General features: G+C 40.0%; 1 protein-coding gene across 1 annotated transcript in view; it reads right to left on the bottom strand.

Annotated features, from left to right (window-relative positions):
* LOC123967420 (transmembrane protease serine 9-like) overlaps positions 1-11253 on the bottom strand; it is a gene marked incomplete at its 5' end in the record, with an annotated part of 30939 nt that overhangs the window by 14760 nt on the left and 4926 nt on the right. Inside the window, 1 exon segment of the mRNA XM_046043517.1 lies at positions 9940-10331. Within this exon segment, the coding sequence (XP_045899473.1) occupies positions 9940-10331 (392 nt within the window).

An 11253-nucleotide genomic window follows, 5' to 3' on the forward strand; every position in this document is an offset into this window, starting at 1 on the left:
TGTGATTGAGCTGTACACAAAGCAGAGCCGTACCAGGGTTTATAAATTAACAAGGGGCAGAGGGCAAAGCACTGCGTTTGATTGGAGAACACACTAACAACAGGCTCTTCCTCTTGGTCTTTTGTCCGCACTTCTTGGTTCACTAACATAAGAGATACAGACACACAAGTTATGACCAAGTAGTGCAAATGCAACAGAGTAATCTTAGTATACTGGTATGTAGTTTAGGCCATGTTTTTATGTTACATGTTGTTTTAAGCACTGGGGCTAAAAGTCAAGGTTTCGGTAGCTAAGATTTCGGTACAGTGGCCCCAGCAATGTTAGCTATTATGCAGTAGCCGACACAGAAGTCTACTGAATTTTTGGTGTTGCGCCTTTTGCCTTTAAACAGGAGATAATTCCAGCCCTCAGCTTCAAGGGAAGTTTCTTCATCTGTCCCTGTAAGAAATGAAGGCCTACAACTGTCATCCCAGGACTGACATGTACAGACCACATAATGGGCACTATTATTACTATATGACAACATAAAATGCAGCAGTTGACTGCTGAATGCAGTGGATGCTCGAGCTGATTACAGCCTAACAATTTCACGTCAGCTGCAGTTTGCACTTGTTTTGTTTTGATTATTATGATTATAGCAGCTGAATTGGTGTAATGCATGGATCGGCTTTACCATTTGCATTTTACCCCACCTCTACCGGTCCCTGTAGCTTCCCATGTTCCACCACTCAAAACTCTGTCGGCAAACAGCGGCGCTCTCAGTTATTGCGGCCACAATATTTTCATTTCTTCCAACAGCGTGCTTCATGTGTTTCCCCAAGTCTGGACACTGATCGGGGAACCGTCACGGCCCCTGGCCATGACCCTGGCCTCCTTGATGGTATGTGTAGGAATGTGTTTTCTCCTCTGAAAGTCTGATGTGACCAGATTCATGTGTAACTTAAGCTGCGTTTCGACCAAAGGAATTATACCCCAGAACTAGGAACCTTTGGCGGAACTAAATTTAGTTCTAGGGTCTTTATTTTGCCCCCCAAAAAGTCCCTGCTCAGGGGTAGTACTTTCCGAAAGTACCGGTACTTTGGGGGAGAGGGGCTTGCCTTGCAGTGAATTTCTGAATGGGTGAGTAGAAGCTACTGGCTTTAACAGTCAGATAGCCACACAAGTCTCCTTGATGTCAATGTGCTAAGCAAGGAAAGCTGGTAAGGCACATACTAACACATTTCATACACTTCAATCAAAAATGTACATGAGGGATGTCGGGGCCTGGGCCCCAGTAGAGCTTTATGTCTAGCCCCTGGTCATAAACCACCGAGGCTTTCATCATACAGACTTAGGCATGTGGGTTGCCCTGTGTTTAGGTGCTGTGTCTCAATTTGGATACTTCCATTACTACACTAACATATACAGAAGTACACTGTGTACACCATGTACTTACTCATGTAGTGCATGTACTTTAAATTGAGTTAATAAGGAATTATGTCGAATACAAACTTAAAGAGGTGGTATTATGCTCATTTTCAGGTTCAAAATCTTATTTAGGGTTTGTACCAGAACAGGTTTACATGGTATAATTTTCAAAAAACACCATATTTTAGCCAACGTTTATAACAACTCCGCACTTGAACAGTCTGTGAAGTTACATTGCCGTGGTTATTTTAAATATAATTCACAACCAATAAAGCATACTTACAGGTTGTGATTGTGGATTTACAGGCCCAAACAGAGTCGGAGTTGCGTCGTCTTTTAGGACTAAACGTTGAACTGTTGCCGGTGTTCTGACGATCTATGCTACCTTAGCGAAAAATGCTACCATAGCGCAAATCAATAGACTCGACTGTACTCGGCCCTGCTCTGTTTTCCATTGCAGATAGTACGTAGCTTGTAGTCATTATGCTGTCCTCACTAAAAGTTGTTGCAGGCAACGTATTTTTCAGCTATACAGCTAGCTTAACATTATATTCTCCAGCATTGCATTCTCCAAGGAACAGGCAGGTTGTTGTGTTTGGCAGGATTTAATGAAGGAAAATATATAATTTTTAAAACTGCAAAAAGGACACAACGATACAACCATGTAAGTTGTCAGGATTGCTGGGTGCGCAAAGCAGGGGAGAGCCCAAACGCATGACACTGAGAGCTGAGATTGAGTTCCAGGTTTTATTTATCCCAAGCACGACAACAGGCATGAACAGAACTCACGAGTACAGGAACATCCAAAAGGTAGCAGGTAACAACACGACATCCGACAGGACAGGACTGACATGAGACAATGACCGGACAGGGAATGAACAGAAACACCAGACATTTATACACAGTGATTAACGAGCAGGGCGGGAGCAACACAGGTGACTGGGATCAGGGTTAACGAGGCAGAGAGACAGGCAGGCAGATTACTGAGGGGGGAAAAGACAAAACACAAGTTACTCAACACTAAACATCAGAGTAATATAAACAAGCGGACAGATCACAACAAGGAACACAGACAGAAGCTAAGACTTGAACAGAACTCAGGACAGACATGGGCAAAACTCAGAAGCACACAGACCAGGAGTAAACATTTAAGACATGAACTAAGGCACAGGACTAGGAACACAGACATGGAACAAAAACCCAGACTCCGCAACAAGACACACAGACTGAAACCCAGACACGCTCAGGACAGGATCGTGACATAAGTACATAAGTGTTTTCCTCTGCCGTTGTTGCTGCAGCGGTCTGTGTGACGGCGGGAGCAGAGGGCTCTGTGAGCGGGCGGCTGGCCGGCCTCACACGCTCCTCCCGCGGGTTGCCGCCATCACTTCTCATAAAACTGTAAATATTTTAAATCTACACAGCTGATTTCTCACCTCAAAACTTCTCAGAAGTGGATTTAGTGATGAAATTACATATGAAAACTGTAAAATATAAAACATTCTGTTGCTGGCCTCTGTCTGGTGCAGCAATGATGATGCAGTGAATAGTGAATATTCTCTCTGACCAATCAGCCATCTGTCGTGTTTTCACGTTACATTTTAGTTTCCCTCAGCTCGCTTGGAACCTCGATGGAGGTGAGGTGATATGAAAAAAAGTACCTGGAAGCAGATACAACATTTCTACAATGGAAAACCAAACAAAGGTGAGTCGAGCCAAAGGGCCTCCGCTCAGACTAGCTTGGTTTGAGGGCGTGCCTGACCCCCGCTATCCGCTTGGCAAGCTTTATGACGCGTTTTCCTTGTGATGTCACAAGTAAAGGAAGTGAAGGGCTGGACTACAAACGAGCTGTTTTCAAGCAGTTCAGAGCAGAGGTTAATGTGGGAGATGGGAACTCCCTTTGGGCTTTTTCACTTTGCAAACCTGTTACAAGCACAAAAAAAGAGATATAACTCAATAAAGGAGAGGGAAAAAGCCAAAAAGCATAATACCACCTCTTTGAAAGAAGAGGCCAGGGTGAAATTTGATCTGGCATTGTATCAGACACTACACTGGACCACCAAGTTTGTTCTTTTAATGTTCTTCTTCAGCCCCCTTTTCGTCTGTGTCATTTCGTTTTGTTGGTTAGGTTACTACACCTGGTAAATGTTGCAACATTACGGTGCTGTAGTGTAAAAAGTGCTTTGAGTGGTTGTAAAGACTGAAAAGGCACTATACAAATACAGAGCATTTACATTTCCTGACTCACACAGTTGCTTGCTTGACGGGCTGATTCAACGTAATGGTTAAGGGGATTTTTTAGCCTATTTACACTATTTGTGTTTTTTCCAGGAACACATTACTTGTTACAAACTGGATCTGCCAGTTAAAGACTATAACTATTCAGACACATTCAGGTTGGCCCAATTACATCCAATTCATAAAGCAGTTGATTTTCTCTGTGACTTCAAATTTACTGACTATTTTCTACAACTACAACATGAATGTCTGAACCATATTTCATCACAATCAATCCAACAGCTGCTGAGATGATTCAGTCTAAACCAAAGTGGTGGAGCGACTTACGGTGCCAACCATAAAGCCACAACGCTAGCATGGCTAAAAATAGAAATGATTCCCTAAACCTGTTTAGAGCCTGTAACCATTAAAACATTAAAAACACAACTGTGGGAACAGAGTATAACAAAATTGATTTTAAAAGTATAAAGTGTCCCAAATTAGAAAATAGCTCAAGCCGAAGGAACTAAAGAATTTAAGTGTTTGCAAGCTCATGAGACAAAGACAAATGCCCTGCTCTGTCGGGACAACGAAGTTCTATCCGTGTTTAATTTTTAAAGCAGACAGAAATAAAGTTAACCCCATATTTGCCTTAGAAGTGTTTCTTAAATGGTCAGAGATGTCAGAAATACAGGGTTTGATTTGTGGTTAATGCGCTAAAACCTTTCTTATGAAGGCAGAGTTTTCAGAGGTTACTTACAGAAGTAGAGAGCACGACTCGGCCACGCATGAGCGCAGGGCAGGCAGGTGATAGTCATTCATTTCCAATAATATAAAGCATATCTATGTCACATTTAAGAGGGGAAAATTTAAATATTTTGCTTATTACTCAGCAATATGGTGTGAGGGTTTTTTGTATGGATGATTTGTTTGTCTAACTATATGTAGTTGTAACTGTTTGTAATTGTGAAATGTGATCTTTGTTTTTGATTAAAATGCAATAATAAAAAAAAATGAAATTTTGACTGAGTTGGAACTGTTTGTAGAAATTACAAAAAGTTTAGACATTAAATTTAATTAAATTGCCCTTGGAACAAGAATCAGAGCAGAGTTTTCTGTGGGAGATGGGAACTCCCTTTGTGCTGGACTTTGGGCTTTTTCACTTTGCAAACCTGTTACACGCACAAAAAAAGAGATATAACTCAATAAAGGAGAGGGAAAAAGCCAAAAAGCAGAATACCACCTCTTTGAAAGAAGAGGCCAGGGTGAAATTTGATTACTGGACCAGAAGATCTGGCAGTGTATCAGACACTACCCTGGACCGCCAAGTTTGTCCTTTTAATGTTCTTCTTCAGCCCCCTTTTCGTCTGTGTCATTTCGTTTTGTTGGTTAGGTTACTACACCTGGTAAATGTTGCAACATTACGGTCCTAGCCAGCTAGCTAAATCCTCCTCGTCGCACACAAAGCCCTCCATATCAAGGCCCCTTCCTACCTCACAGACCTGCTCCACCGTCACTATCCCTCCCGTAACCTCCCCATAAATCAGGACCAAACACCGTACCTGGGGTGAGCTTTCACCATCGCGGCCCCCTCCCTCTGGAACTCCTTACCCATAAACATCCGAGGTTTGCAGCGACACGGACTCTTTCAAATCACTTCTCAAAACCCACCTCTTTAGCTTTTAACCTCAAGTAATGTTTTATTGCACCTGTTGAAGTTTGTTATTTATATGGTCGTATTTCTGCACCTCATGTTTTTATCTACCGTAGATATATTTTGCTATTTATGTATTTGATGTTTTTAAATATAATAATAATAATAATCTTCAGTTTTTACTGTAAAGTGCCTGAGTGTACGGAAAAGCAATAAAGAAATAAAATGTATTATTATTATTAAAAGTAGCAACACTACAATGTAAAAAAAATACTCCATTACAAGTCAAATAAAAGTACTACTAAGTATTATCAGTTAAATGTAAAAAAATAAAAGTACCACACCCACTGTGAATGATGCCGTACTTTTCATTTCTTACTGATTAATTGAGGTGTACTCCAAGGGATCGTATCCATCTGTTTGAACAGCTCACTGAATGAATGTGTGTGAATGGGTGAATGCAATGTGGTGTAAAAAGTGCTTTGAGTGGTTGTAAAGACTGAAAAGGCACTATACAAATACAGAGCATTTACATTTCCTGACTCACACAGTTGCTTGCTTGACGGGCTGATTCAACGTAATGGTTAAGGGGATTTTTTTAGGAGGGGGGTTACTATTTGTGTTTTTTCCAGGAACACATTACTTGTTACAAACTGGATCTGCCAGTTAAAGACTATAACTATTCAGACACATTCAGGTTGGCCCAATTACATCCAATTCATAAAGCAGTTGATTTTCTCTGTGACTTCAAATTTACTGACTATTTTCTACAACTACAACATGAATGTCTGAACCACATTTCATCACAATCAATCCAACAGCTGCTGAGATGATTCAGTCTAAACCAAAGTGGTGGAGCGACTTACGGTGCCAACCATAAAGCCACAACGCTAGCATGGCTAAAAATAGAAATGATTCCCTAAACCTGTTTCCAATAATATAAAGCATATCTATGTCACATTTAAGAGGGGGAAAATTGAAATATTTTGCTTATTACTCAGCAATATGGTGTGAGAGTTTTTTGTATGGATGATTTGTTTGTCTAACTATATGTAGTTGTAACTGTTTGTAATTGTGAAATGTGATCTTTGTTTTTGATTAAAATGCAATAATAAAAAAGGAAATCTGCTACCCTGAAATCATGACTGAGTTGGAACTGTTTGTAGAAATTACAAAAAGTTTAGACATTAAATTTAATTAAATTGCCCTTGGAACAAACAGATGAATCATCTATTAAAAGAAAGTGCAATAGATGACATACAGTTTGATATTCATCGCCACCAATAATATATTGTAAATCAATCATTGTCCTGTATTGTCAACATGGGTAATCTATTTTAAAACCTAAAAGCCATGCTGTGAATGAGTTTGATTATAACATCTGTTGAAGGATCCTGATAGAATAACATTAAGTTTACAGAAAAATAAGACCAAACCCAAGTGATCATAAACCAATCATGTGCGCTGCCTTTTCTCCAAATTTTTTCAGTCACACCTGAGAAAGAAGTTAAATAACCTCAGACAACTTTCCTGGAGTAGTGCAATCTAAACAGATCAACAGACTAGCAAGAAGAAAATAAATCCATGGATCTCAGCAAGGCATGTTTTATCCGGTGCTGTCTGCCTCAGTTTCTAACACCAGATGGTGCAAAAAAACAAGACTTTTCATAAGCGTTGATGTTCCTGATTATAAATAAACTGGAGATCAGCATCTACTTTACATTTTTTTTACATGTGCTTCTACGTTCAGTGCAAGTTTCAGTAAACATATTTTATTTTAATTTTATTTTTATTTACATTTACATTTATTTAAAAGTGCAATAAGATAACTTTTGTTTTGAATTTGGATCCACAGCCCAATCTCCAGGACGATCATGTAATCATCAGCACTGCTGGGATATGAACCTTTATTTAACAGACAAAAGTGCAAAGAAAATATTTTCAATAGTTTCACTGACCAGCGAAATTGGATTTTGTAAATATAAACACACTCAACAAAAGTTGGGACAGAGCTAAAATTAAAGTGCACAGAACATTCAAGTAAAACCCGTTTGGAAGACTCCACAATAAGCAGGCTATTTGGTAACAGGTGAGATTTCATGATTATCTATAAAAGAGGCATCTGCCAAAGGCACCGTCTTTGTAAGTAAGAACGGGTCTCGGTTCACCCCTTTGTGAAAAAATTGTTAGTCAGTTCAAGTGGAAGATTTTTCAGTGTACCAGAACTGAAGAAGTCCTTTGGATGAGGGACGAAACGTCTTCTAGTATCTTCAACCAAGTCCAGTTGCTAGTGATGGCGAGATGAAGCTTTATGAAGCATTGAAGCTTTCCATCCAGTTGGTTCACTCATGGGCCGAAGCTTCACGGTGCTTCGTTTGCTCTACTGTGCCATCAAGTGGACAATAAATGTAAAACAGGCAGAGTGATTATAACGGGAACACGGCTTTGGTGTGTGAAGCTTTGAATTGAATAAATTAATGAATGATGTTTGTGATGCCAATACATGAGTTTTTAATAAGGTGTCTGTCTGTTATGATAGAATGACAGGGTCAGAAGGAAAGTGGAAACAAGGGAGAGGGTTATGATAACTTGGTTTGTGACTTTAGATAATAGAGACAACATTTTATTCATCTTTATTTAAAAATAACCCTTCCACAGTGCTTCAGGTGGTTCCTTTTTTTGAGATGATTTTACCTGCTTTAGAAAATAATTATTATGGTAATATAAGAGTTTAATTCTTACCAAAGCCACAAAATGTCAACACTTTCTTTTCCTCTGTTTCATCACAATTTTTGAAGTTACTTGATCAAAGCAATTCTGACATAAGTTGATCAACTTTTTTAGTCATTTAAAATGAGCTGTAGATAAAATCTAACTGTGTTCAAGATCAAAAGTCCACAAAATGTTGAGGAGGGTCCGTTGCATTTTGCTGCTCCTTTGGAATCTCCTGAATCAGTCACGTACGGTCGGCTCGCGAGGCTTCGAACGTCACCACATATGTCATCAACACAAGCCTCGATACGCGCTTCACAAAAATCATCTTGTATTACTTGACACACGCTTCGAAGCCTCGATACGGACGGACACATCACTACCAGTTGCCCTTCGCTTTAACCTTCTTTGGATTTCTCAATGCAAGACTGCAGAGAATTTAGGTCTTTCAGAATCAACATTACATAATACCTACACATAGTACTGGTGATTTTTGTTTTCATTGTAATTTGGAATTGTGGTTTACCTGCAAAGCTAATGACATTCCCATGAGTCTCAGCTAGATAGCTTGCTAACATGCTAAACTTTACAATGATGAACATGGTAACATTATACCAGCTTAACATTACGATGTTAGCATTGCCATTATAAGCTTGTTAGCATGTTGATGTTGGGGTTCAGCTCAAAGCAATCTGTGCAGCCTCACAGAAACACCTGTTGGAATGTGTTATCCATCCATCGTCGACCGCTTATCCTGCCTACAGGGTCGTGGGGGGAATGCATTTTATTGTTTCTATTATTTTGTCTACCCTATTAATTTTAATGAGAGTAGGCTACAAACACACTCTCTGAATGAAGCAATACAGATCAATGGCGTCACAAACTGCAGCCTCCAAAATGACCAGACAATTGAATCAACATGTCTCTAAAACCATTTAAACACAAACTGAATATTATGACCATCATGAAGGAGGATTTACTGCAGGACAGTTGGATTAGACTTCATTAGTTTGAGTTGGGTGGACCTAATAAACTGGCAACTGCGTATGCAGCTGCTGCATTCATGCCTTGTAAGTTCAATTGTATATACTCAGGCTATGTACTAGGAAAAACACATACAATACATTTTCTGTATATTAATTTTGAAGATATTAACCAGAGCAACACATGGCCAATAATAGAGTGCTGCTTTTTTTTTTTTTTTAAAGAAAACAGAGCAGTAGCATACATGTGCTCAAAGCATAAAGGAAGCTGACAGGAAGGATTTCATTCATTTAAAAGCAGGTTAAGACAAAAAGACAAAGGCGGAAGTTGTTCAGCACTGTCACATCTACAGGACAGTATTTCTTGGCAAGATTTAAAGTTGGCATTTATCTTTCAGACCAAATATTTATTAAAGTGCAGATTCAGTATTTTGTAGAACAAATGCTGTCTTCACTTCAGAAAGAAATTTACATTATGGTACAGTAGCTCTGATAATGAGGTAGATGATGGACAGATTGTCACTGATCCTCAGACCTCTAAAATATGTTTTTCTTTATGTTTTTATCTGTGCAGTCATTATTTTGTCATGTGCATAATATCTGGATACATATTTTTGTCATATCCCATTTAGGACTCATTCGTCAAAATAATCTTCAGTTATTATAAATCGTATATTAGATTAAATTTCACATATTTTGAAAATGTATTAAATACAAATCCATTCATAATAAAAACAGTTGCAGATATCCTTATGGTCCATAGAGCTTTAAAAAATGGCAACTGCTGGAATACCGCTTGCTACTTATACATACGTTTGTTCAGTGATTCTTAAACTATTGATTTTTTTTATTCATTTTATACCCTTCATTTTACACTGAAACACAGTTCAAGAATCTCTATGTTGATCTCTAGCATTCATTCAACCGAAGCAAAATTAAGACAAGTGTGCCTGTCACATCTATGAGAAGAGGTGGAGACACACAGAGAAGATGAGGAGATGGAAGAAGAAGAAGGGGGAGTGAGCAGGAGCACCCCTGCTGGTGGTGAGAGTATTGGTTGCAGCTGTGCTGCTGCTGGTGGTGGTGGTGCTGCTGGTGGTGAGAGTATTGGTGGCAGCTGTGTTGCTGCTGGTGGTGAGAGTATTGGTGGCAGCTGTGTTGCTGCTGGTGGTGGTGGAGGCTGGAGATAAGAACGTCCCCACTGTCTGAGTCAGGAAGGTTTCAAAGCGGCTGAGTTTGGTGAAGACCATCACTGGATCTGCTCGTGTTTGACTGGTGCTGTTGTTTTCAACTGACAACACTGCTGCCTGGAACCAAGAGCCGCCCTGCTTACACATCATTGGACCGCCAGAACCACCCTGAACAAACAAGAAAAATGGATATGTTCAAGTCCAACTTTTTTATGAAACTACAGAAAATGCTTTTTTTCTTAGCTTCACCAAATGTGCTATACAGGTTAACTTAGCTTATCATATAGATTGGAAACAGGGAAACAGCTCTGTTCGAAGATAACAAAATCCACCTGCCAGCATCTCCACAGCTCAAGAACAAAAAGGAGCTGAGTGAGTGAACGTCAGAGGGGCTGGATTTTGTTACCATTTCACAGTGTCAAGCTAGCTGTTTTCAGTCTGTACACAAAGTCAAGCTAACTGGCAGCTAGCTATAGATATATTTCTGTGTGTGTACATATAAATATTTACAGTATTTATGTACAACTAAATGGAGCTTGTTTTGAGATTGTTTCAACATCCAACGAAGGTTAAAGTCAAGGGCAACTGGACTTGGTTGAAGATACTGGAAGACGTTTCGTCCCTCATCCAAAGGACTTCTTCAGTTCTGACTGACTGGCAGGGAAACTCAGCTATTTAACCTCAGTGGGGTCGTTGGCCCGGGTCATCGATACCGCTGGTTCGTTAGTGGTCCTGGTTGCTGTGACGACAGTCGTTACAGTCGTGAAGACTACCTGTGGCCAAGACTGAACGACCATCGTTGGTATCTTCACCTGAGGCCAAGAGGTTACGTTTGTTGAGTTTCCTGGGAAGTGATGAAAGGACAGCATTGTAAGTGGGGGATAAGTGGTGGCGTAGACCCCCTCCCCTGTTCAATGACGGCTTCTCGACCCTGGTGTAGATGCTTCCTTGACACCTCTTTCAAACCATCCATCTTCTCTGTCTAAAATGTGCACCTGGTGGTCCTCAAACGAGTGTCCTCTGTCCTTCAGATGTAAGTAGACTGCAGAGTCTTGACCTGAGGAGTTGGCCCTTCTGTGTTGAGCCATGC

Source organism: Micropterus dolomieu, linkage group LG02 (assembly GCF_021292245.1).
Source record: "Micropterus dolomieu isolate WLL.071019.BEF.003 ecotype Adirondacks linkage group LG02, ASM2129224v1, whole genome shotgun sequence".
Lineage (NCBI taxonomy): Eukaryota > Metazoa > Chordata > Actinopteri > Centrarchiformes > Centrarchidae > Micropterus > Micropterus dolomieu.